The sequence below is a fragment of the Aethalodelphis obliquidens genome, unplaced genomic scaffold (assembly GCF_003676395.1).
Source record: "Aethalodelphis obliquidens isolate GAN/ISIS:26980383/991018 unplaced genomic scaffold, ASM367639v1 scaffold22, whole genome shotgun sequence".
NCBI classification, from domain to species: domain Eukaryota; kingdom Metazoa; phylum Chordata; class Mammalia; order Artiodactyla; family Delphinidae; genus Aethalodelphis; species Aethalodelphis obliquidens.
The window spans coordinates 15,260,180-15,288,131 of record NW_020837966.1 but is presented as its reverse complement, the minus strand read 5'-3'; the positions used below and the strand labels follow the sequence as shown (position 1 = coordinate 15,288,131).

The 27,952-nt window shown below is 38.7% G+C and overlaps 1 protein-coding gene across 6 annotated transcripts in view; it reads left to right on the top strand.

The window, feature by feature from the left end:
- The window catches only part of SUCLG2 (succinate-CoA ligase GDP-forming subunit beta), a 337,465-nt gene that overhangs the window by 150,570 nt on the left and 158,943 nt on the right, over positions 1–27,952 (top strand). For all 6 annotated transcript variants that reach the window (XM_027121350.1, XM_027121348.1, XM_027121346.1 and 3 more), the window contains one exon: positions 1,694–1,836. In XM_027121350.1, coding sequence (XP_026977151.1) covers positions 1,694–1,836 — 143 coding nt within the window. The remainder of the gene's footprint in view (positions 1–1,693; positions 1,837–27,952) is intronic.

The window sequence follows — 27,952 nt, the reverse complement described above, 5'->3', positions numbered from 1 at the left end:
TCCATAGCGTATGGTACTGAGATTTATATACTTCTCTGTTTCTGGTGGAAGCAATTCACTGCACTTGAAACCGAGGTCTTAATCTCAATGGAATTAAAATAAAAAAGATTTGTAGCTCATTAAACCAGCAGTATCATTATATTCAGAACTGAACAGACCTCATCCAGTAGTTTGCTGTTCAATACAATAGAAAATGACACCCAATTACAAGTGATACCAAAGGCTCTTGCTTTGTTTTGGAGCAAAAACTCTAATGTACCAGGTCGCTCACATCATTCTGATCTTGATAAGTTAATATGCTCTCAATATTTGTAGGCGTTTAGAAAGGGGAAACATAGAATGGTGTGTTTAGAGCAAATTAAATACATATTCTTTGTAGCCTCTATAGGAGTGTGCATGATTTGGCCAAGGTAGCAGTCTCAAAAGCTACAATGAACACATTTCACATGGTTTTAAGATCATATATAAATGACTTTTATTTTAGTTGTCCCAGACTTAATTAAATTAGTCACAGTTCATAGGCTTACCTGAGGAATTCAGGGGTCAGAAAAAGTGAAAGCTACTTTACCTGGAGAGTTTCTGCTGTGTTCAGCACTTTTTTGGCATTTTCTAACCTAAGGAAAGCAATTTCCTATAATTAAGCTTAAGAAGCAAAGGAAGTGCAGTTGATCAATAAAACTTCGCTCTGGAAAATAAAAATTTTTGTGTTAAAACTCTTTCCTTGGTTTCTTAAGAAAAGCTACTGGGATGTTGGCAACATATTGGTTCTAGTTTTAATGATCAGGTTGCTAGTGAGCATTTCTTATATTAATTTGAAACAGGAATGGGGGTTAGGAATGTTGTTTTAATGCTGTAATTTGTTCATTTGCTTTCTAAGTTTCTCAGAGAACACATAAACTTGCATGGTTGCGCTAAGTGTAAAATAGTGTGGAGTCCTATTGAAGTTGGGATCCCTGTGGTTCAACCCCAGAGGGATGCCACATTCAAAGGAGCATATTCTCAGCAAGCAAAAAATTGAAAGAATCACATTCTTTACTCAAATCTCTTAAAGAATATTAAAAAGAATGTAATTCATAAGCTCTAGCAACTTTTCATATCCTTTTTCCTCTCTTTTGCAGTTCTCTTAAACTCCGTACTTTCCAGAACCTAAAACTCCTTCCTCTACTAATAGTCCAAATTTATTACTTACTTAAGCTCTTCCCTTCTTTGTGTTTCCCAGATTGATTTAACTTCTCAATAAATTCTTCTTCCCATTCCCAGGTCTTTTTTGTTTATTCTTTGTATGCACATTTCCTGATTATTCTTTTTTTTTGGGGGGGGTGGGTACGTGAGCCTCATACTGTCGTGGCCTCTCCCATTGCAGAGCACAGGCTCCGGACGCGCAGGCTCAGCGGCCGTGGCTCACGGGCCCAGGCGCTCCGTGGCATGTGGGATCTTCCCGGACCGGGGCACAAACCCATGTCCCCTGCATCGGCAGGCGGACTCTCAACCACTGCGCCACCAGGGAAGCCCAACAGTCCTGATTATTCTTAAAGTCTATGAATTTATCTGGCTGAATAGAATTCCAAGCAGGGTGGAAATTGGCCTAGTAAAGTCAGGGCTCTCTTTTAGCAATATGGGGGAGGGACAAAATTTATGCACCCTTTCATGTTGTTAAATTTATCCTGTCTTGTGTGCCATTTGCATTTCACAGTGAATGGTGCTGGACTCGCCATGGCTACCTGTGACATCATTTTCCTGAATGGTGGGAAGCCAGCCAACTTCTTGGATCTTGGTGGTGGTGTAAAGGAATCTCAAGTGTATCAAGCGTTCAAATTACTCACAGCTGATCCTAAGGTAACCTCTCTCTTTGTAGGGGAGATTGCATGGTGTAATGATTTCTCATCATCAACATCTACCTTGTTCCTGCTGCTAAGGGTTAATAAGCCAACCCATGTACTTTGCAGCCCCAGGTGCAAATCCTGCCTTATATCTCATTGGAATGCATGATGGTTTAAATCATCTGGGTGAAAGGTTTATAAGTGCCCCTAGGATTTTATTTCAGGGTATGTGCTTACAAAGTTCTGGGAGGTAGAAGGAAATTTTTTTAAAAAGTGTAGTGCAAATAATGAAACATTGGTTGGCATGAAATATTTTTTGGGTCCTTCACAGTGAAGCGACTAGTTCTATGCTTATGTGACTTAGAGAGGACTGAGTCTCAGATTCCTTTCATAAAGATGCTGAAGATATTATAAGATTAAGACAGAAGAAAGTTACAGGCTTATAATATTATATATTACTGGAAAATAATGACCCCACCTCCTTCTATATACTTTTCAATTTTCATCTCTGACAATTACAGACATTACAGTTCGTAACATATGCTCTAAGTAGCATATAATGTTGTTTCATGGGCATCTTCTTAACTAGAATGTAGCTATCATACTCATGCTAGGTGCATAGAAGGTATTCAGTAAATATTTAATCAATTTAAATACCAGTATGGTTTGTTTCCATTGTAGGTATTCAGTTGTCTATGATAACACGATTTAGGTGGATATTATTATATTGAAAAGACTAATATTTTTTGAATTTCTGATATATGTCATTTAATTCTCTTCACAATTCTTTGGGGTAGTGTATATAGCACAACCATATGATTGTAAATTTTATTTGAGAATCATTATCTTAATATTGTTAATATGTGACACATTCTCTTGGTTCCTGACATATCTGAAGACATGGGAAATCTGAACCATCACTAAGAAAATCATGAATGAAAACAATATCAGATTCTTTTTAAAGAAATGTTGTCTGAACTTAATATGGAAGCTTCCCACTCATAAATAGACTGGCATTTTGGGTCTCATGTGCATGCAGTTTTTTTGTCTTAGGTTAGTGGTATGCTTGTCTGTTTTCATTATGACTTAGTTGGTAACCTTACGTTTTTGCTGTCTTTTCCTTCTGATTCACATACACACATGTAAAATTGTTAAACAATATTAGCAACTTATCTTCATTGCTCTAGGGTTGTTCAGGAATAGCAAAGTCACTGAAGTCCAAAGTCACCCAGCCGTGAAGTGTCTGCAGTTGATTTTTCTGTTTACAGAAGCACCTCGTTTTCATTGGTTAAGTAGGAATATTATCAGAGGCTCTGTAATCATTTATTAATTCATTTATCCCTCCTTCATACTCCCTTCTAAGGGAAGAATAATTTTTATCCCAGGGATTTTCAAACCATTTGAAATCTGTAAATACCATGGACGTAATACACAGCTCTTTAAACTGCTTGAACTACAAAGTACCCAGAGGATAGGCAACTGTAATGAAATACTGTACATTTAGTGAAACTCAGTGCTGAGAATTAAAGAGAACCAACAAAGGATTAAATCTAACAGGACAATCATTGCATTTTCTTTGGAATATCTTTTCTTAGGGGCTGATCCTGAATTTTAATTTCATAAAAGTACAGGAAGGGAATGAAAAATCACTTGGAGAGCTTTTTTTATTTTTGTTTTTGAAAAAAAACAGTCTCTTCAAAAACGTTGACTTTACCCTATAGAATATTTTCAAATGCTTGGAGTATTTAAACTTTTTTGAGATTTGACTGTCATCTTGTATAGATAAAAGTATGTGGGAGTTATTTTATTTTTCTCATGCTATATCAGGAAAATGCATGCTTGGCTCATCTCACAGTACATTTTCCAAATCTTGAAATTTCAAAGCCCGTTAAAAAGCATAGAAATGTAATGGGTATTTTCAATCCTGGCACTGTGTCACAGATTTCAGAGAACAGAGGCTAAAAAATAGTATAGATGAATTGATTTCATCTTGCAAGGAAACTGGTTATAGTTCTGGCAGTAATTATTTCAAGTAGAACCCCATCCATTTGCCCAGAAGTAGAGATTCCCGAGAGCCCAAAGCTAATTATTTCAAAGGTATTGATTTTCTTGTTAGATATAAGGATTAGTCAGTTGAATACACTGAAACTCAAAATTACAAAAGGCCTGTTGTTGTTAAACTTAAATCAGCTGATACTAACAACTACTTGTTTGTTATATGTACAAGCTAATTCTATTGATCAAGTAATAGGCATCAACATTCAAGAAAAATATTATGGATTGGCATATGTTTCCACTCCTAATGTCAGCCATGGAGCTGAGACTTGTGTTTCTTTCACTTGACCATTAGCCCAAATGCTGACTTTCATTGGGACCTAACACACGTACCTTTATAACTGATCTGTTCCTTATTTGTAATATATATGAAGTGAAGTTCCTCTGCCAAACTGTCTAAAACAAGAGTGTTTACTGGATAGCTTTCTAAACTGGATTCCCATGAAGTGTATCATTAAATATTTTATACTTCTCTTATTTGCCACCTGGGCTTGAGATGAGAGAAAGGTAATAGAGTTTGTTCTGCTGGTGGTAGAATAGATATGATCTCACCCTCATCATTTTAACTTCCAGGATTCTAAACATTAGTGTTCCTAAAATCACAGGGAGTAAAATTGATATAACATAAAAAATAGAAGTAGGATTTTGTGGTAATCTATAAAGAATTTGAACACATTTAAAGGAGAAACACTATCAAGAATGTTAGCCTTACGTTTTTGTTTTCCTGATTGGTGCTTTGGCTTTTGTTTCTAATTTTAAATTTAGAATTCCAAAGGTGTAGAAAATGAGTGCAACAACATCTGGAGTATGTAAAACGTCTTGCATAAATGAATTAAAGAAAAAGATGGTTGATATGAATCTCAACAGTAACCTCGACTGTATTGTCCGAAGTTAAGCAAATTTGTTGCCCTCGGGAGGCCTGATTTTGAAAAGCAGTAGCATATGATTGGCATTAGTGAAGTCACTTCGCTTGATTTGACTGTGCTTCCTGGTTTAGATCCAACTTAGAGTCAAATTTTCAAAGCCCTTTAAATGTCTAGCAAGAAATGTGCTCTATAAGCACCAAATACTCGTTTAAGAAGGAAGGGATTCTTGGGGGGCTCTGGTGCCACGCAGCCTGTGTTGCAGTCGTGTCTTTAACACGTATTGGCTGTGGGACCTTGGGCATGTCATTTAACTTGTTTGTGTCTTGGCTTCCTCTTTTATAAAATGGAGATAGTAACAGTACTTATTACTTCAGAGGGTTACTTTATTGCATGAAATGAGATACACACATTTCCAATTTAAAGGGGCAATAATTTCATATGACAGTACAATCTAAAAATTTAATAAACTTTTATTAAAAGTATAACTTACATAGAGGACACTATACAAATCTTAAGTATATAGTTCGATGAATTATGACAAAATGAATATACCTGTGGAACCTCTGACCACATCAAGAAATAGGACCTGGCCAGCGTCATGGCCTGAATGTGTGTGTTTTCTCATAATTTATATGTTGAAATCCTACCCCACAATGTGATGATATGAGGAGGTAGGGCCTTTGGGAGGGAATTAGATCATGAGGCTAGAGCCCTCATGAATGGGATTAGTGCCCTTATAAAAGAAACCCCAGAGGGCTCTCCCACCTCTTCCACAGTGTGAGTACGTAGGTGGAAGTTGGCTACCTGTATACCAGTAAGTGGCCACTGAATCTGCTGGTGCCTTGATCTTGGACTTGCCAGCCTCCAGAATTGTGAGAAATAACTGTTTGTTGTTTAAACCACACAGTCTATGGTAGTTTGTTATAGCAGCCTGAATGGACTAAGACAGTCACCATCCCAATAGCCCCTTATGCCTCCCCACTATCCTCCCCCTACCCTGCTTTCTTCCCAAAGGTAACACTCTCCTAACTTCTAATATCAAAGATTTGTTTTGCCTGGTTTTGAGCATAATACAAATGGAATCATACATTGTATACACTTTTGTATTTGCCATTCTTCACTTTTATTTCTCAGATTCACTCATATTTTATGTAGCAGTGGTCCACTTATGATTATTGCTGTATAGTATTCTATGGTATGACTCTGCAAGAACTTTTCTGTCATTCTTCTATTGATAGACATTTGTGTGCTTCTTATGTTTGACTCTTATGAATAATGTTGCTGTGAACATTCTCATACATGTCGTTTGGAGCATATTTTTGATACTTGGAACTAGAATTTCTGGGTAGTAGCGTATGCATATACTCAGCTTAAATCGATACTGCCAAACAGTTCTCTAGATGTGGCAATTTACATTCTCATAGGCGTGTGTGGGAAGTCCAATTTCTCCACACCCTCATCAGCATTTTAGTCATTCTGGTAGGTGTGAGGTAGTATCTTATTGTGGTTTAATGCCTTTCCCTCATGTGTTTATTAGCTACTTGAATATACTCTTTCAACTTCTGTCACCTCATGTATAAAGTAGACCTGAAAATAATACCCCAAAGCATTGTTTTATTATCATCTAAGATATATGTGGAAGTACTTGGCAAACCTTTCTAAAGCATGATGAAAATTTTAGTTTGTGCTGTTTGTTTTTTTTTTTTGAGTGTTCATTTTGATTATCATTTTAAAGGCTTAGATTTAGAATTACTGAAACAGTTGGGGAATAAATGGTCGTCTACAGAAATGGGAGCTGTCTGAAACAGTTCATTGTCACCAGTGTTACTGCCTGGGTTGTTTTGAAATTGATGAAATGTGTAAGCAATTCAGTAGCTTGCAGTGATTCTCCCTTCAGACAACCAAGAAAACACAGTTTAATAAAGGGAGGATTAGATTCATGTTTGGGAGAACCACAAAATATAATTTGGTATAACTTTGAGGAGAGGCCAGCTGTTTTAGCTCTGTGGTAAGTGCTTGAAAAGTCTTTAGAGTTTGAGGCCAGGGACATAAAACTGCACGCTGTATTTTTGATAAAGAGTTTATGCAAAGGCCTTAAGTTGTAATAAATACGTTTTAGAATTAATACATACTAAGTGCCTCATGTATTGTTGATTATCATATATTGAAAAACAAAACAGTATCCTCTTTTTCTCTTATATACATGCTTATATCAGAGGCATGAAGAAAAACTTGTTTTATTATATGCCACATGTATTTGCTGAAACGCCTTATCTGCAAGGGAATATTTATTTTGGGGGTTAATAGAACTCTTTAGGGATTCATTTTCGAATATAATGTCCAATATATTTTAAATATGAGCGATATTTTTGAAATGATTACCCTGCATCTCCATTCTTACAGGCCAGTTTGAAAACACATTTTACTTTCATATGGAGTCGAAAAGCAGCCATTCTTTAGGCTGATCATCTACCTGATAGCCTAGTCTGAAAAGAATAAAAATGTTTTTGTGCTTCTTGATTTGCAACCTGTCATTTGGTTTCCCCTTCCCCTTAGGATAGCCTCTCATTTAGGGTAACCACTGTATATACACTGGAGAGTGGAACACCATCCTCCCTAGGCTCATTTCTTTTCGCAGTGGTTTTCCTACTGTCATGAATTCATAAATGATGATTTTGCATTTCTTTTCCTGATGTCCATTCATCCCAAATTTCCAAGACTGTCAGGCTCTCTATGCCCAACTTACTTGCCAATACTGTAAGAGCCAGGCCCTGGCTCTTACAGTATTGGCTCTTTCCGTATCTCACACATGATCAGTGTGTCTGATAGCTACCGCATTTGCAGAGCATCTCTAATGGGACACTCTAAATCTCTTTTCATGCTCCTTGCTGACATAGTCTCAGAAAGAAATAAAAAATAATATTTGTACGCTTTGCTCTGCTTCTAAAAATTCAGATTTTAATATGCCTTACTTTGTTTTGTGGTAAGTGATTTAAAGAATTTAACAAACTTTGGGATATTATAGCAAATTTTATGATTAGTCCCAGCATGCTCAGTAATTCATTATGAATCCTGTATGGAGAGGTCTTTGTAGATTGTTAAAGAGAAATGGACCACTAATCAAATTGTAATATCATATAGGTTGGAAATAATATATACTTATTACGAGAGTTAGGATTTTTTTTTCTTCTTAATGTTATTGCATTGAGAAAACAAGTAGTTGAACTCAGCAATTAGAAAATAGTGTATTTCCTAACAAGTTGATCAAATAATGACCAGGATTAATGTCAAGCATCTCTGAATCTTAAGAATCATCTTATAATGGTAGAGTGATCAAGGCAGTTTTACTATTATTATTTTTGAGGTATTGTTTTAGAATCCAAATTGGCTGGTAGAGGAATCACTGGATGTGGAGAGTGAACTTAGTAAAATTATTCTGGAGAACAAGGTTAAAAACCTTTGAACTGTGAAGACCTCTGATTCTTCTGCTCTGCAGAGGTGAACTGTAGTCTGGTGGGATGAGCCCCAGTGGATTCAGGAGATTGAAGACACTGAATCCTCTTTCTTCTTCCCTCCATGCTGCCCCCACCCACTGTCAGAGAATTAGGAGTGACTGTCTCATTCCTAAATGAGCAACATGTCCATATGGGCTTGCTGAAGAAATTGGCTTGACTCACAGTGGCTTTCTACATAGTGTTCTGTCTTTGTTTTAGGGTATTTTATTAAGCAGCATCCCTTTTCCCCTAATTATTAGATTAGGGAAACATAAAACAGAAAAGTACAAAAATACATTAAATTACATGTACGTAGACTTTTTAATGAATAATATAGTATAGCATTTTTGACAAAACTAGTATCAATATAACTGACACTATTATATAGTCTGCTTTTTTCACTTTGTATGTAGTACTGTCTGTCTTTTTGTAGTACTCTACAGCATCCTCAGTGGCTAAATAGTATCACTTTTATAGATATATGTTTACTTAACCAGTCCTCTGTTATTTGGTATTCAGGGTGTTTCCGACTAAAAATAATGCTCCTGTGGACCTCCTTGTTTTCATAACTTTACAGACAGGTCAGATTATTTACATAGATGACGTTGAGAAGCAAGAGGGTAAAAATGTATGCAGAGGTTAAGTTTTTTACACTTACTGCCAAATTATTTCAATACTAGTTGAAGGAACATAGAGGGTTTTCATCAAATAAGTTTTCCTACATTCTGACCATCATTACTCTGACTCTTTACTATCATGAGAGGTAACATCTTATTTTTCTTTTATTGAGCATTTTTGATTACTTCTGTTATGACCTGCCTATTAATATCTTTTGACCAATTTTCCATTTTTATGTCACTGTTTTTAACAGAGCTTTAAAATACAGGTGTGTGTGTGTGTGTGTGTGTGTGTGTGTGTGTGTGTGTGTGTTTTGGAAATCAAGGGAATGGGCTCTTTTATATATGTTGTCACTCTTTTTTTTCCATCCTGTCTCTTGTCTTTGAATTGGTCTATATAAAATTTTATTATGCCATTATATCTATGTCCACCTGAAATATTGTTAGGTAAAGTGAGACCACTTAATGCATGTTACTATTTTTTGCTATTATTTACTTAGTTTCTCATAAAACTTTTAGTAAGACTTTTAAAATTTGTTGCTTCATGAATCACCATTTAAGGTCCAGTTTCAAGTGGAAACATTGTATTCCCCACCCCTCCAAATGTGACTTAAAGCGAGATGGATGTTGTGATTAAAATGGCATGGTTCTTTAGTTATTGATAAGATTCTTAGTTATTTGCAAGGTATTGAAGGAATTTTTTTCAAAGTATTGAAGGAATTTCATTGTAACCTAATATGCATTTTTTCAACCAGGCTTCTTAGTACAGTTGATTCCCACTATTTGCAAGTTCGATATTTACAAATTTGTCTATGCTCTAAAATTTATTTGTGACCCCAAAATCAATACTTACAGTGCTTTCACGGTCATTTGCAAAAGTACACACAGTGTTGAAAAATTTTACTTATCTGACATGCTGTTCTCAGTGAATGTCAATCAAGGCAAGATTCTCCTTTCATGTTTCAGCTCTCTTACAGTAAACGAGTTTCATTTTCATGATCTATTCAGTGCCCCATTTTTCATGTTTTTGTCCTTTTTGGTGTGTTATTTTGCTGTTTAAAATGGACCCACATGTAGTGCTAAAGTACTGTCTAGTGTGAAGTGCCTCACAGAGAAAATACATGTTAGATAAGCTTTCTTGAGGCATGATTTACAATGCTATTGGTCACAATTTCAGTGTTAATGAATCCACAGTGTATATTAAATAAGATACACTGAAACAGAAACAAACACACAGAAAACAAGATTATGTACTGATAGGTTGACAAAAATGTGACCAAGGGCTCTCAGGAACCTAACCCTGTATTTCCCTTAGGGGCGATGGATCAGTATTCACTAATTCAATGTTTATTGCAACTTTATAGACCATAACTGCTCTGAATAATGAGAATTGCCTTTATAAAGTTTTGGATAATTATGGACAGCTCTTCAGAACCATATGCTAGAGACTCCATTTTATCTTTTTTAAGAAAGGACATTCCGGAACCCCTAATGTAAAGTAAAAAAAAAAACTTTTCTTCTCATAATTTGCATTTATATGTTTCCTAAAGGGAAGTGTTTTGATTATGAGAACCTTTGAAATGGGTCACTAATGGCTTTTGAGACATAGTAGCTTTATACCTATGGATTAAGTAAATAAACCTTGAGAACATTTTAATTTAGTTTTCACTTTTCAGTTAACAATGATTTCCTTACCTAGTTAGGTCCCTTTGCTTTATGCAAATGAAGTTTTCTTTACATTTAAAAAATTGATCATTTTTCACTTTTATAAATTTACCTTTCCTACTTAAAAGTATAAGATTAAAAATATTACCCCTAACTTTATTCCCATCACACAACTGCTGTTACAGTTTGTTAAATTTCCTTCCAGCATTATCTATGCGTATCTTCTTTATAAGGTTATAATTAGGATGTCCTTCCTTTTGATGGCCTTCTTTTATTAGTCCAATATTACATGATAATCATCTTCTCATGTTGTTAGCTGGTCTCCCTGACTGTGAGTTTTACTAGCAATATTAGTAATTGGCAGTGTTTTAAAGGCTTCTTGTTATTTAGAAGATAATTTAAAGAAGCCTAGTATTTAAAATCTTTTTCAAGATGTATGTGAACTTTGTAAATCAGGTTTGCTAAAACAGGGTACAATATAGTTAACAAATGGAATAGTAACAATCATGAAAAGCTTTGTGGTACAAAACAGACTTTTATACAACAAAAAAAGAAAATCAATGTAATCCAACATCTATATCCGTTGGAGCTGCCCTCCTTTCCTTTGTCCTTTACTCACTACTGCTTTGCCAAAGTTGTCTAAGCAATGTTGCTTGCTCTATTATGGACCTAAAAAAAGGTTCTTTTCATTTGAATAGTTTACACTGCAACTTTAATAATTTGGATGGCAACTCTCTTGCAATTAGAGATCCTTTGTGAACATGGATAGATATTTTATCTACATATCCAGGACCCTGTCCTGGGATGCTCTTTTACCACCTTTGAGGTCTTAATGAAACAGAGCATTTCGAACACACATATTAGTTAGCATTCCCAATGGGCAACTGGCACAAATCCTAGTTAATTATTTTTCTTCTAGCTTATCTGTGAGTTCTTTCATTAGCCATTATCTGTAAACATTCTGGACACATCCCTTTTTCTCAATTAGAACTCCACTAAAATATTTTTGAGCAGACATTTAGGTGTCTGCTCAGAGGCCTTAGGATCGTAAACAGTGAACAGAAAATCCATTTGGAGCTTTAACCCATGACCTTCTAGATTTTACTTGTTCTTTAATCCCAAGCAGTACATTTCTCTGAGAAGGAGACATAAGCGACTTAGAATCTTCACTGTGTCAATATGATCCAAGAATACTGGCATTTGGCCAGCAGGCGGGCAGGGAAATGTCCAATTCATACTGTATTTAGATGACTTCTGATATTTTTCTGTGTTTTATAATCTGTGATTTATAAATGGAGCTTCTTCATGAAGCTGAACTTCCAAATAGCTAATCCAAATGCCGACAGTGTTAAGCAAATTCCAAAGAAGAGGTGTTTGATATTCAAATGAGAAGAGTGAAAGAAGCAAAAGTAAAAAATACAAAAGCTAAGAAACATGAAAAGATGTGTTACTGAAAGAATAAATTCTATCATTCCATCTTTATCTCCAAGTATAACCTTAAAACACTGCCTGTTGAAAGGTGCGTCAGTTTATCAAACAATGCAAGATATCTTAGGTAAGATAAGAGGACAGAAATTAGAGCCCCACCATCACCCTAGCTTCCTCTTCCTAGTGGACACAGCTTGGTATTCCCCATCCAGTGAGGAGTCAACAGAGACTTCTTGATGACCTACTGTGTGTCAGGTTCAGGGCTGACTGAGATAATGGGAATCCATCCAGTATTTGATGTCATTGGTTCCAGTGAGGCTGTTCTTATCAGTTCCTTCTGATTGTAATCATCTCTGTAAAGCAGAGGAAGACATGTGCCTGACTGACAGATGTAGTCTTTTCTAAGGTCAATAAAGACCCAGTATAAAGCACCTAGTATACTTGAGGTCACATCTCAGTCTCTGAGTTCACAGAGAAGAGTCTGTGGACCCTCACTACTCAAAATGTGGACCATGGACAGTCAATGTTGACATCAACGTGAAGACTGTTAGAAATGCAGAATCTCAGCCTTACCACATACCCATCAAGTCAGAATTTGTGTTTTCACAACAGATGGTTCCTGTGTACATTAGACTTTGAGGAACACTGGTCGAGAGCAGGAACAGGCAAACTGTAATTCATGGCCAAATCCTGCTCCACACCTGTTTTTGTAAATAAAGTTTTACTGAAACAGAACTTTGCTCATTCATTTGCTTATTAACAAGTAATTGTGACAGAGAACTCCTGGCCCACCAAAGTCTAGAGTAGTGCTGCTCAAAGTGTGGCACTGGACCAGTGCCAGTTTGTGCAGAAGTGCCAATCTCTGAGCTGTTTGTTTTAGGTTTGTGATAAGTACAAAAACAGAATAGGCATTGAGAAACTTTGATTGCAAATTGCCATTGCCATGACACGCAAGTGGAAGATCAGTTTGCTAGCAATTCATAATATTTGTTTAACAAAAATATCAGTCTGTGACTGTCAGGGAATAAAAAAAAAACTAATCCTTCACCATGGAGTATGCGAGAAGCACTACTCTGTGAGTAAAGATAGATAACATGTGCATAAAACCAGTATCTTAAGTGAATTTGATCGTACCTGGTACATCTTGATGCCAAAGTGAACTTTACTGTAGGCTGTTAGAACCATATTGTCATATTATTCTTTGCTCATCATGTTTTCTCGTGATTCTCTCTCTTGTTTAAGGATTCTTCTCCCGTTCCCTGTGATCCTGGTAATGCCATCAAATTCAGTGCCTCCTCCAAGGCTCTGTGTCCCTGCTTGGATCCTCTCTTCTTCCCTCCTGCCCATGGGGTATCCTTATACTCCAGGTAGGCCAGTTGCTTTACTGCCTCCCTGAAAGCAGGCTGCTTTTAGGAGTGATCTCCTAGCACAGGTCCCTCAGTCCAATCAGCTTTCCTCCTGAAGCTCATGGAAAAGGCCACCTGTCTCTGGTATCATGAATTAAAACAATGTGGCCCAGGAGGCTCTATTCCTTCCCACCTGGTGAAAGCCTGAGTAAGATGCAGGAGCGAACCTGCATGATGGAGACTCTCTCAGTCATAGTGCTTCATTCCTATATAGCCAGTTGTCTGTAACTCAGTGGTTCTTAAAGTGGTTGACCCAGCAGGAGTGGTGTTACCTAGAAGCTTTTTAGAAATGCATATTCTTGGCCCCCTTCAAAGCTATTGTATCAAAAACTCTGAGGTGGGGCCCAGCTCTGTGTTTTAACAAGTCTTTCTGGTGATTCTCATGTTTGCCTAAACTTGAGGATGACTGTTGTGGATCTGCAGCTTCTCTTTACTTCTGTGAGCTGCTCCACATCTTTTCCAGCCATGAGCCAAATCATTCTTTCTTTTTCCCCTTTGAATTAGATTTCATTGTCTGTCACTGACAACCCAGCAAGTCTGCTTAATATACCATACCTTTACAATTCTCACCAACCTGAGAGTTCGCCCCAGCATTCTCTTGTGCTGTGTAGTGGCCCTTGGGCCCCCCTCTGTTAACAATTCTTTTCAGTTCTTTCCCCATACACTCTATACCCCCATGTATTTTAAGATTTTTTTTATTCCCTTATTTTTATGTCAAAATCTTTCCGTGAAACTCAGAGGGACCTTAACTGTCCTAAAGTGACTTTTCTATCCAAATGAGAATTAAAGATAGTCTCCTAGTTAATAGGTAAAGTTCATCAATGGGGATCGTAAATGCATTTCTTTGAAGATCAGCTCCCTCGCGGAGATCTTTTATTTCTCTTCTCTCTATAAGTAGAATACAGCAACAAGTTGTGTAATTTTTCAAGTGACTTTCTATAAACTTGAGGAAATTACCTCATCTTGAGCTCAGTCATTGAAGTAAATCTAGTTCATTTTTGTCCCGATTAAGTTACCGTCAGCTGCTTCTTTTCACCGGAGATTTCCTTCCTATTATTGTTCTCTGTGCATTTAATCTCTCTTGATACTTTTCTTCTCCTCTCTTGATTTGTAAGTGTTTTGCTGTGATTCAGTCTCCTGTCTATTCTTGTTACAAAATACAACCTTCATTTTTTATCTGGGTTCCTAGTGCTATCTGGGGAAAAGGGAAGTGGTCAGATCTTTCAGTATTTGACAAAAGCTGTGATAATAGAATGTTTCAAGGTGGAGATGTTGAATCAAGTTTTATGTTTGGTCAAGAAAATTGATTCATGATGATATGTGACACAAGGAAGGTCTTTACTGCATTTTCTTTTGGTATACATGGGGAATGAAAAAGTCACTTTTAAAAAAAATACAATTTAATGTTTCTTTATCTTGATGGCTCTTTGTGCAAATTCCTTTTACAGAAACTCTTTGGTCAGAGAATCAGCATATAACTTTCCCTCACCATTAGACAAATTATCTTTATGTCAACCACCATTGGGGAATTGAAATTTGCCTGCTTTTCTTTTAATTCATATGTTCAATATCAAGGTGAGACCTTGTTGCTATCTCTTCCACCTCTGAGGTTGTTACCATGTTACTGAGTGTTCATGGGTCCCCTAGAGAGTGGGCCAGACAAGAAACAGGGCATGAGCTAGTTTTCATTCCTCTTTTGGTTCCTGTACGTCTGTCTGTAGTTCACTGAAGCCACTATACAGTGGAGACACAGTCCACGTGAAGGTGAGGCTCTAAAGACAGTTCATAAAGCAAAAAATATAATCAAAATTAGGTTTGAAAGTCCTTTAAGTTACCCATGCGTCTTAATATCTTTAAACATTAGAATCCCAGTAGTGTGGTGAGACCCAAGCCATTGAGCATTTGGGAGTGAGCAGTGAGATCTTACTCCCTCCCATTTCCCCCAGGGACTCACGTCCTTTGAATGAAATGGCAGTGGGGTCACCCACTAGATTTTACTCATTAATTTCTACTCTTTCTCACTTACTTATTCCATCCCCATGCCTGTATAGATGGATTCGTATAAATTAAATGTGTTTTTGATGTGACTCTGTTGTATGAGATGAGACTAAATAACATGCTAGGGAAGGTATGAAGAGAGCAGTGAAAACCAGGGGCCAAGAAGTTGTTTCAAGGTATTCTTGTCATGCATGTTAGATAGTTTAAAAAAATATATAACTCGCCAGCTATAGGGGTCATTATGTGGTCATTAAGAGCTTATACCTCATTGGCAGAAGTAGCTCGGCTGAGATCCAGCTCTGCCAGTTCCTAGCTGTGTGACCTTGTGCATGTTGATTCACCTTTCTGTGCCTGACGTTTAATCTGTAAAGTAGAGTTAATAACTTGTGGTACTAGATGAAATAACACATGAAGTGCTTTGAGCACAGTGCCTGGAACTTTAGGCAGTCTTTTCATGAAAGCAGTGCCAGTGGTGGGTATCTTCAGGATGTGGTTGCTGTGGTGTTGGTCATGTATATAATAGGGGAAGTTGGCCAGCCTCTGCCACTGGCCAGGCACTGTATAATCTAGTTGATAAGAAGAGGCACCCTAGAGCCAGGCTGCCTCGGTTTTAATCCTGGCTCTCTCACCAAGGTTTGGCCCTGAGCAACTTAATCCGTCTGTGCCTCAGTTCCCTCATCTGTATAATGGATATGACTTTGTACCTGTCTTAGGTTTGTGGTGATAAATAAATGAGTTAACATTTGTAAAGCCTTTAAACCAGTTTCCGGCACATAGTTAATGCCTATACAGTTGTCTCTTGCTGTCTGTAGGAGATTGGTTCTAGGAGCTCGCACAGATACCAAAATCCACGGATGCCCAAGTCTCTCATGTAAAATTGCAGAGTACAATGAATACAGTTGGGTTTTGCATCCATGGGTTTCGCACCCACAGATTCAACTAACCCTGGATCTAAATTTCTGTTTGGAGGACCAGATTATATAATTGTTAGCCGCTGTTACTAATATTTATTTTATTCTTTAAGTTTAGTACAGTTAATTTTTTTTATTCAACCAAATAATTATTCATTGTGCACCATATTTGTGCCATTCTGTGAGGAGTGGGGATGTTCATCCTACGTGCATGGAGCTTACAGTATTGTGGGCCAGACAGACTTCCACAGAGTGTCTCACCAGTTTTCTAATTACAGACTATGATTACAAGGAATCCTGGGAAGAGGCACTGGAGAGGACACAGTGAATAAGGAGATGAATAAGATCTAGAACTTTCTTTCAGAAAAAAAGAAAAAAAACAAACCTAAAATTGCCAAAGAGAGTTTAAAAGGACCTGGATTCTCATACTCGGCTGCACATTAGAAACCACTGGGGAGGCGTTAACTCTACACATACCCAGACCATTCATTCTCTAGATGAATTCCATCAGAATCACTTGGAACGGAGAGGGACTGAGGCTTCAGGAGTTTTTAAGTTTTCCTGGTGAGTCCACGGTGCAGCCAGTTTGAGAAAGAATGTTGCAGAAGGCACTACTCTGGAAATGTGAGCCAACTAGTAGATACAAGGAGGTTTACGTGCATCTGCAGATTCAGGAACCACTCAGGAACGTTACAAGGAGTTATTCTGGTTTTAGAGACCTGTTCGAGTTAATCCCAAGAAAATGCTCTTGGCTTTGCCATAAGACTAGAATTCAGAGCTAGAACCAACTACCCTGGTTTTGCTGAGCTTGGAATTATTTTTATCCCTCTGATAAAAATATCCATGAGTTTCAATTTTCTCTCTTTTTGTCTCCATTGCTAAGGTTTCCACAAATCCTGGCTCATACCACCTGAAGTCATCAGGCTTGATGGATAGTCTAGCTTGATGGCTGCATTGCTTAGGAGAATGTTATGAGGCAAACCTGGTCCCTATCTTACATGAATGTGGACCTGACTCTTGATCTCTCAGAATCAACATATAAAACATTAAGGCTTAAAATTGGGTTTATAAATTATGTATAAGTACACATAAATTGAATCCCGTTGAAGTCAAGTAGATGGGCAAAATGAGCTTTGCACTGAGAGAAAAAGAGGGAGAAAATATATTTTCAAGTTCTGTAGTTCCAAGGGGGATTTTCTGTACCATAATGAGTGAAGTTATCCTTCCAGACAGTATTTCAGGTTCATAACTATGTGTACTTTCAAAAGAAAAAAAGTCAATTATGAAGGAGTAGATGGAGGCAGTGCATGGGCACAGTATATCACGGTTGGTGATGGACCTGGAATGTTTCATACTCAGCAAATCATTTAATGTAAAGTGTTTGAACTACAGGCCTGTCTTTTCACGGCAAACTTATAGTAGGACAAATTACAGTGAGCTGGCATGTTCCAGGACCTCCTCAGAATGGTTGGTTCCCGCTGCTCTCTGGTGGCCATCCTCTTGAAGTCTTTTAGAGAGGTGGGGTAGGGAAGTGCTTTCTGAATTGTGGCAGATTCACCTTTAATCAGAACTTCCAAGCCCAAAGCTTCTGCCACATGGAGGAGAAACTCGACGAAAGTTTCTTGCCATTGTTAAAATGATGAGAAATAACTCAGTTATGGTACATATGAAAGAACATTTTCGTTGGAAAATAGCTCTTAATGTCTTAAGTTAGCGAGTGTTTATATCATTTTTATTCTTTCTCTTTGGCTAATATGAAGTAGACTTAACTAAATTCTCATACTCTGTCAGGGGTTGGTTGCTAGCCCATGACTTCAGAGCTCAGGGTAATATTCTTGATGACATTTTGTCCATTATGCATGCCATTTACTTCCATGGCACTAATGCAAGCGGCATGAGTGTTAGGACTTCAGTACTTGTGTTTTTATTCACTACTTGGTGGCACACTTTCTCCTTTTCCTGCTCTCATCTCTTCAGACCAGGAAAGGAGATGGCATTTGGCAGTGGACATGCTTGCCTTGTTTTTGTCATGGGTGAGCAATTCTAAGAACAGGGAAGGCGGAGGTTCGTTATGTGTGGGTTGTAAGGACCACTGAGTCAGTAGCTCAAAACAGATGAAGTCCCAGTCCACATGCCCCTGTCTCTTACTCTTCTTAGGCCTGAGATAGGGCTTTCCTGAGGGAGAAATCTCTGGAATAGAAAAGGACCAGATATAAGCCTGTGAGTATTGCGAATGACTTGGATGCTTGTATGGGGGCATCAAAACAAAAACAAACACACAGTAAAGATAAATTAAAGGACACCTACATTAAGCCAGTAAAGCATGTGTTTAAATTTGATTTTAAGAGAAGCTTCTTAAAAAACCTATTTAAAAACTTTATGTGTGGGCTTCCCTGGTGGCGCAGTGGTTGAGAGTCCGCCTGCCGACGCAGGAGACACGGGTTCGTTCCCCAGTCCGGGAAGATCCCACATGCCGCGGAGCAGCTGGGCCCGTGAGCCATGGCCACTGAGCCTGCGCGTCTGGAACCTGTGCTCCGCAACGGGAGAGGCCACAACAGTAAGAGGCCCACGTACCGCAAAAACAAAACAAAAAAAACTTCATGTGCGACAGTATTTTAGAATTGGGTGAGACCTTCTAAATGTGAAAGAAAGCAATATCATAAGGCGAGTTATATTTGAGCAAAAATAGGAAGATTTGGCATGTTTTTCTGAAAGGGGGCCAAACCCATTATAGTCACCCATCAAATCAGGTCTTGTCTCATCTTTGTCAGCTACTTGTTGTATCCGTGGAAATCCATAGAATGAGACCAGCAAGAACATAGCAAATAAGCTGCCTTTTGAGGCATTGTTTTGAGGCATTTTGACACAGCAACATTCCTCTCTTCAATGTATAGAAGATATAAATTCTAGAAAATGTTATTATGTCAACACTTTCCAAATCTCATAATTTCTATGGGCCGTGTGGTCTTAAAATGTAATGACCACAAGAAGATGCCCATGCCTTTCTGCCATTTCTACACCAGCAGTGGCCCCTTTAGAGAAGAGCATTGCAGGACTGAGAGGTCAAGAGGCAATAATAGTCAGTATGAACTCTTGTTCCATTTACTTAAAGCAAATGGTTTTAATTAAACACCATTCACAACTTTATTGCTGTGCTTAGCAAGCCTTGAGGCAGTCCAGACTGGTCCTGCTGATACTCAGAAATTATCTGTAGAAAACAGCTTGATGTCTTTCTGAAACAAAATCTTTCTAAAATAAAGTTGGGTCAAAACTCACCCCAAAACAAAACGCGCAATGTCTGTTCTTGTACACTTTGCACTTTGTAGTTAATGAGCACCTGGGACCTTGGTGCAGAAGGCTTTTTTTTTTTAATAAATAAATAAATAAATGTATTTATTTATTTTCCACTGCGTTGGGTCTTCGTTACTGCGCGCGGGCTTTCTCTAGTTGTGGCGAGCAGGGGCTACTTTGTTGCGGTGCATGAACTCTAGGCGCACAGGCTTCAGTAGTTGCGGCACACAGGCTTCAGTAGTTATGGCTTGCTGGCTTCAGTAGTTGTGGCTCACAGGCTCTAGAGCGCAGGCTCAGTACCTGTGGCTCATGGGCTTAGTTGCTCTGCAGCATGTGGGATCTTCCCGGACCAGGGATCAAACTCGTGTACCCTGCATTGGCAGGCAGACTCCTAACCACGGCGCCATGAAGGAAGTCCCTAGAAGGCTTTTTAAAAAAAAAAAATGTCTAAAACACATCTTTTAATAGTCATTCTTTTTGGAGTTATAAGTTAATTTACACAGCATTAGTTCTTTAGAAAAAAAAACTTGAGAATTAAGTGTCTGAGAGATTTCATTCATTTCCTAAATAATTGTTCTGTAATTTAATCAATGGTTGGTATGGAGTATTTGGAATACAGAAAAGCACAAAGAAAAACATAAAATCACTCATAATTCCTTAGTGAAGAGATTTAAATTTAAATTTGGCCCGTCAGCTTCCAGAGTTTTCTTTTTCTTTCTGTATAAATACACATTTATTTTATTTTATTTACATCTTTATTGGAGTATAATTGCTTTACATTGGTGTGTTAGTTTCGGCTTTATAATGAAGTGAATCAGTTATACGTATGTTCCCATATCTCTTCCCTCTTGCGTCTCCCTCTCTCCCACCCTCCCTATCTCACCCATCTAAGAGGTCACAAAGCACCGAGCTGATCTCCCTGTGCCACGTGGCTGCTTCCCACTAGCTATCTATTTTACGTTTGGTAGTGTATATATGTCCCTGCCACTCTCTCACTTTGTCACAGCTTACCCTTCCCCCTCCCCATATCCTCAAGTCCATTCTCTAGTAGGTCTGTGTCTTTATTCCTGTCTTACCCCTAGGTTTTTCATGACATTTTTTTCTCTTAAATTCCATATATATGTGTTAGCATACGGTGTTTGTCTTTCTCTTTCTGACTTACCTCACTCTGTATGACAGATTCTAGGTCCATCCACCTCACTAAAAATAACTCAATTTCGTTTCTTTTTATGGCTGAGTAATATTCCATTGTATCTATGTGCCACATCTTCTTTATCCATTCATCCAATGATGGACACTTAGGCTGTTTCCATCTTCTGGCTATTGTAAATGGAGCTGCACTGAACATTTTGGTACATGACTCTTTTTAAATTATGGTTTTCTCAGGGTATATGCCCAGTAGTGGGATTGCTGGGTCATATGGTAATTCTATTTTTAGTTTTTAAAAGAACCTCCATACTGTTCTCCATAATGACTGTATCAATTTACATTCCCACCAACAGTGCGAGAGGGTTCCCTTTTCTCTGCACCCTCTCCAGCAATTACTGTTTGTTGATTTTTTTTTTTTTTTTTTTTGTGGTACACGAGCCTCTCACTGTTGTGGCCTCTCCCGTCGTGGAGCACAGGCTCTGGACGCGCAGGCTCAGCTGCAATGGCTCACTGGCCCAGCTGCTCCACGGCATGTGGGATCTTCCTGGACCGGGGCACGAACCCGTGTCCCCTGCATCAGCAGGCGGACACTCAACCACTGCGACACCAGGGAAGTCATATGGTTTGTAGATTTTTTAATGATGGCCATTCTGACTGGTGTGAGATGATATCTCACTGTAGTTTTGATTTGCATTTCTCTAATGATTTATGATGTTGAGCATTCTTTCATGTGTTTGTTGGCAATCTGTATATCTTCTTTGGAGAAATGTCTGTTCAGGTCTTCTGCCCATTTTTGGATTGGGTTGTTTCTTTTTTTGTTACTGAGCTGCATGAGCTGCTTGTAAATTTTGGAGATTAATCCTTTGTCAGTTGCTTCATTTGCAAATTTTTTCTCCCATTCTGAGGGTTGTCTTTTGGTCTTGTTTATGGTTTCCTTTGCTGTGCAAAAGCTTTTAAGTTTCATTAGATCCCATTTCTTTATTTTTGTTTTTATTTCCACTTCTCTAGGAGGTGGGTGAAAAAGGATCTTGCTGTGATTTTTATGTCATAGAGTGTTCTGCCTATGTTTTCCTCTAAGAGTTTGATAGTTTCTGGCCTTACATATAGGTCTTCAATCAATTTTGAGCTTATTTTTATGTATGGTCTTAGGGAGTGTTCTATTCTTATACTTTTAAATGTACCTGTCCAGTTTTCCTAGCACCACTTATTGAAAAGGCTGTCCTTTCTGCACTGTACATTCCTGCCTCCTTTATCAAAGATAAGGTGACCATATGTGCGTGGGTTTATCTCTGGGCTTTCTATCCTGTTCCATTGATCTATCTTTCTGCTTTTGTGCCATTACCATACTGTCTTGATTACTGTAGCTTTGTAGTATAGTCTGAAGTCAGGGAGCCTGATTCCTCCAGCTCTGTTTTTCGTTCTCAAGATTGCTTTGGCTCTTCGGGGTCTTCTGTGTTTCCATACAAATTGTGAAATTTTTTGTTCCAGTTCTGTGAAAAATGCCAGTGGTAGTTTGATAGGGATTGCATTAAATCTGTAGAGTGCTTTGGGTAGTAGAGTCATTTCCAACATGTTGATTCTTCCTATCCAAGAACATGGTATATCTCTCCATCTATTTGTATCACTTTTAATTTTTTTCATCAGTGTCTTATAATTTTCTGCATACAGTTCTTTTGTCTCCTTAGGTAGGTTTATTCCTAGATATTTTATTTTTGTTGCAATGGAAAATGAGAGTGTTTTCTTGATTTCACTTTCAGATTTTTCATCCTTAGTGTATAGGAATGCCGGAGATTTCTGTGCATTAATTTTGTACCCTGCTACTTTACCAGATTCATTGATTAGCTCTAGTAGTTTTCTGGTAACATCTTTAGGATTCTCTATGTATAGTATCATGTCATTTGCAAACAGTGACAGCTTTACTTCTTCTTTTCCAGCTTGGATTCCTTTTATTTATTTTTCTTCTCTGATTGCTGTGGCTAAAACTTCCAAAACTATGTTGAATAAGAGTGGTGAGAGTGGGCAACCTTGTCTTGTTCCTGATCTTAGAGGAAATGCTTTCAGTTTTTCACCATTGAGGACAATGTTGGCTGTGGGTTTGTCATATATGGCCTTTATTACGTTGAGGAAAGTTGCCTCTATGCCTACTTTCTGCAGGGTTTTTATCATAAATGGGTGTTGAATTTTGGCGAAAGCTTTCTCTGCATCTATTGAGATGACCATATGGTTTTTCTCCTTCAGTTTGTTAATATGGTATATCACGTTGATTGATTTGCCTATATTGAAGAATCCTTGCATTCCTGGAATAAACCCCACTTGATCATGGTGTATGAACCTTTTAATGTGCTGTTGGATTCTGTTTGCTAGTATTTTGTTGAGGATTTTTGCATCTATGTTCATCAGTGGTATTGGCCTGTAGTTTTCTTTCTTTGTGACATCCTTGTCTGGTTTTGGTATCAGGGTGATGGTGGCCTCATAGAATGAGTTTGGGAGTGTTCGTCCCTCTGCTATATTTTGGAAGAGTTTGAGAAGGATAGATAGGTGTTAGCTGTTCTCTGAATGTTTGATAGAATTCGCCTGTGAAGCCATCTGGTTCTGGGCTTTTGTTTGTTGGAAGATTTTAATCACAGTTTCAATTTCAGTGCATGTGATTGGTCTGTTCATATTTTCTATTTCTTCCTGATTCAGTCTTGGCAGGTTGTGCATTTCTAAGAATTTGTCCATTTCTTCCAGGTTGTCCATTTTATTGGCATAGAGGTGCTTGTAGTAATCTCTCATGATCTTTTGTATATCTGCAGTGTCAGTTATTACTTCTCCTTTTTCATTTCTAATTCTATTGATTTCAGTCTTTTCCCTTTTTTTCTTGATGAGTCTGGCTAATGGTTTATCAATTTTGTTTATCTTCTCAAAGAACTAGCTTTTAGTTTTATTGATCTTTGCTATCGTTTCCTTCATTTCTTTTTCACTTATTTCTGATCTGCTCTCTATCATTTCTTTCCTTCTGCTAACTTTGGGGTTTTTTGCTTCTTCTTTCTCTAATTGCTTTAGGTGCAAGGTTAGGTTGTTTATTAGAGATGTTTCCTGTTTCTTAAAGTAGGATTGTATTGCTATAAACTTCTCTCTTAGAACTGCTTTTGCTGCATCCCATAGGTTTTGGGTCGTCTTGTCTCCATTGTCATTTGTTTCTAAGTATATTTTTATTTCCTCTTTGATTTCTTCAGTGATCACTTCGTTATTAAGTAGTGTATTGTTTAGCCTCCATGTGTTTGTATTTTTTACAGATCTTTTCCTGTAATTGATGTCGAGTCTCTGCGTTGTGGTCGGAAAAGATACTTGATACAATTTCAATTTTCTTAAATTTACCAAGGCTTGCTTTGTGACCCAAGATAAGATCTATCCTGGAGAATGTTCCATGAGCGCTTGAGAAAAATATGTATTCTGTTGTTTTTGGATGGAATGTCCTATAAATATCAATTAAGTCCATCTTGTTTAATGTATCATTTAAAGCTTGTGTTTCCTTATTTATTCTCATTTTGGATGATCTGTCCATTGGTGAAAGTGGGGTGTTAACGTCCCCTACTATGAATGTGTTACTGTCGATATCCCCTTTTATGGCTGTTAGTATTTGCCTTATGTATTGAGGTGCTCCTATATTGGGTGCATAAATATTTACAATTGTTATATCTTCTTCTTGGATCGATCCCTTGATCATTATGTAGTGTTCTTCTTTGTCTCTTCTAACAGTCTTTATTTTAAAGTCTATTTTGTCTGATACCAGAATTGCTACTCCAGCTTTCTTTTGGTTTCCATTTGAATTGAATATCTTTTTCCATCCCCTCAGTTTGAGTCTGTATGTGTCTCTAGGTCTGAATTGGATCTCTTGTAGATATCATATATATGGGTCTTGTTTTTGTATCCATTCAGCCAGTCTGTGTCTTTTGGTGGGAGCATTTAATCCATTTACATTTAAGGTAATTATCGATATGTATGTTCCTATTCCCATTTTCTTAATTTTTTGGGGTTTGTTATTGTAGGTCTTTTTCTTCTCTTGTATTTCTTGCCTAGAGAAGTTCCTTTCGCATTTGTTGTAAAGCTGGTTTGGTGGTGCTGAACTCTCTCAGCTTTTGCTTGTCTCCATCAAATCTGAATGAGATCCTTGCTGGGTAGAGTAATCTTAGTTGTAGGTTTTTCTTTCTCATCACTTTAAATATGTCCTGCCACTCCCTTCTGGCTTGCAGAGTTTCTGCTGAAAGATCAGCTGTTAACCTTATGGGGATTCCCTTGTGTGTTATTTGCTGTTTTTCCCTTGTTGCTTTTAATATGTTTTGTTTGTTTTTAATTTTTGACAGTTTGATTAATATGTGTCTTGGTTTGTTTCTCCTTGGATTTACCCTGTATGGGACTCTCTGTGCTTACTGGTCTTGATTAACTATTTACTTTCCCATATTAGGGAAGTTTTCAACTATAACCTCTTCAAATATTTTCTCAGTCCCTTTCTTTTTCTCTTCTTCTTCTAGAACCCCTATAATTCGAATGTTTGTACGTTTAATGTTGTCCCAGAGGTCTCTGAGACTGTCCTCAGTTCTTTTCATTCTTTTTTCTTTATTCTGCTCTGCAGTAGTTATTTCCACTATTTTATCTTCCAGGTCACTTATCCGTTCTTCTGCCTCAGTTATTCTGCTATTGATCCCTTCTAGAGTATTTTAAATTTCATTTATTGTGTTGTTCATTGTTGCTTGTTTCATCTTTAGTTCTTCTAGGTCCTTGTTAAATGTTTCTTACATTTTGTCTATTCTATTTCCAAGATTTTGGATCATCTTTACTATCATTATTCTGAATTCTTTTTCAGGTAGACTGCCTATTTCCTCCTCATTTGTTAGGTCTGGTGGGCTTTTATCTTGCTCCTTCATCTGCTGTGTGTTTTTCTGTCTTCTCATTTTGCTTATCTTACTGTGTTTGGGGTCTCCTTTTTGCAGGCTGCAGGTTCGTAGTTCCCGTTGTTTTTGGTGTCTGTCCCCAGTGGCTAAAGTTGGTTCAGTGTGTTGTGTAGGCTTCCTGGTGGAGGGGACTAGTGCCTGTGTTCTGGTGGATGAGGCTGGATCTTGTCTTTCTGGTTGGCAGGTCCACGTCTGGTGGTGTGTTTTGGGTTGTCTGTGGACTTACTATGATTTTACGCAGCCTCTCTGCTAAGGGTGGGGTTGTGTTTGTGTCTTGCTAGTTGTTTGGCATAGGGTGTCCAGCACTGTAGCTTGCTGGTAGTTGAGTGAAGCTGGGTGTTGGTGTTTAGATGGAGATCCCTGGGAAAGTTTTCACCGTTTGATATTACGTGCAGCTGGGAGGTCTCTTGTGGACCAGTGTCCTGAAGTTGGCTCTTCCACCTCAGAGGCACAGCACTGACTCCTGGCTGCAGCACCAAGAGCCTTTCACCCTCACGACTCAGAATAAAAGGGAGAAAAAGTAGAAAGAGAAAGAAAGAGAGAGGGAGGGAGGGAGGGAGAGAGAGAGAGTGAGAGAGAAAGAAAGAAAGAAAAGAGGATAAAATAAAGTAAGATAAAATAAAAAATAATTATTAAGAAAAAAACAAATTTTTAAGTAAAAAAAACGGACGGATAGAACCCTACGACAGATAGTTAAAGCAAAGCTATACAGACAAAATCTCACACAGAAGCATACACATACACACTCAGAAAAAGAGGAAAAGAGAAAGGAAAAGAGAAAATAATAAAACTTGCTCTCAAAGTCCACCTCCTCAATTTGGAATGATTCGCTGTCTATTCAGGTATTCCACAGATGCAGGGTACATCAAGTTGATTGTGGAGATTTAATCCGCTGCTCCTGATGCTGCTGGGAGAGATTTCCCTTTTTCTTCTTTGTTCGCAGAGCTCCCGGGGCTCAGCTTTGGATTTGGCCCCGCCTCTCCGTGTAGGTCGCCTGAGGGCGTCTGTTCTTTGCTCAGACAGGAAGGGGTTAAAGGAGCCGCTGATTTGGGGCTCTGGCTCACTCAGGCCGGGGGGGGAGGGAGGGGAGCGATGCGGGGCGAGCCTGCGGCGGCCGAGGCCACTGTGACGTTGCACCAGCCTGAGGCGCGCCATGCGTTCTCCCGTGGAAGTTGTCCCTGGATCCCGGGACCCTGGCCGTGGTGGGCTGCACAGGCTCCCCGGAAGGGGCGTGTGGATAGTGACCTGTGCTCGCACACAGGCTTTTTGGTGGTGGCAGCAGCAGCCTTTGCATCTCATGCCCGTTTCTGGGGTCTGCGCTGTTAGCCGATGCTCGCGCCTGTCTCTGGAGCTCCTTTAAGCGGCGCTCTTAATCCCCTCTCCTCGCACACCGGGAAACAAAGAGGGAAGAAGAAGTCTCTTGCCTCTTCGGTAGGTCCATACTTTTACCTGGACACCCTTGCGGCTAGCCGTGGCGCACTAGCCCCCTGCAGGCTGTGTTCCTCAGCCAACCCCTGTCCTCTCCCTGCACTCCGAAGCTCAAGCCTCAGCTCCCAGCCCCGCCCGCCCCGGCGGGTGAGCAGACAAGCCTCTCGGGCTTGGTGAGCGTCTGTCAGCACCGATCCTCTGTGCGGGAATTTCTCCGCTTTGCCCTCTGCACCCCTGTGGCTGCGCTCTCCTCCGTGGCCCCGAAGTTTCCCCTCTCCGCCACCCGCAGTCTCCGACCATGAAGGGGCTTCCTCGTGTGTGGAAACCTTTCCTCCTTCAAAGCTCCCTCCCACTGGTGCAGGTCCCATCCCTATCATTTTGTCTCTGTTTATTCTTTTTTCTTTTGCCCTACCCAGGTACGTGGGGACTTTCTTGCCTTTTGGGAGGTCTGAGGTCTTCTGCCAGTGTTCAGTAGGTGTTCTGTAGGAGTTGTTCCAAGTGTAGATGTATTTCTGGTGTATCTGTGGGGAGGAAGGTGATTTCTGCGTCTTATTCTTCTGCCATCTTCCCGGCCGTCCTCCACATATATTTTAAATTATATTGGGATCATACTGTTTTTTCCACTTAACAGTATAATGAGATCATTTTACCACATCATTAAATTTTTTTCTGCAACAAGAATTTTAGCACTCATGTTATGTTCCATTATGTTAATACACCCTTATATTTTTAGCCTTTTTCCTGTTGTTAAGACATTTAGCTGGTTTCCTATTTTTGGCTGCCACCATAATGTGATCATCTTTTATATTTTTGTGGTATTAGTTTATGCATGGAATTGGAATTATAGTGTCTTTTTCCCCCTTTGGGGACATGGGACTATATTAAATGTT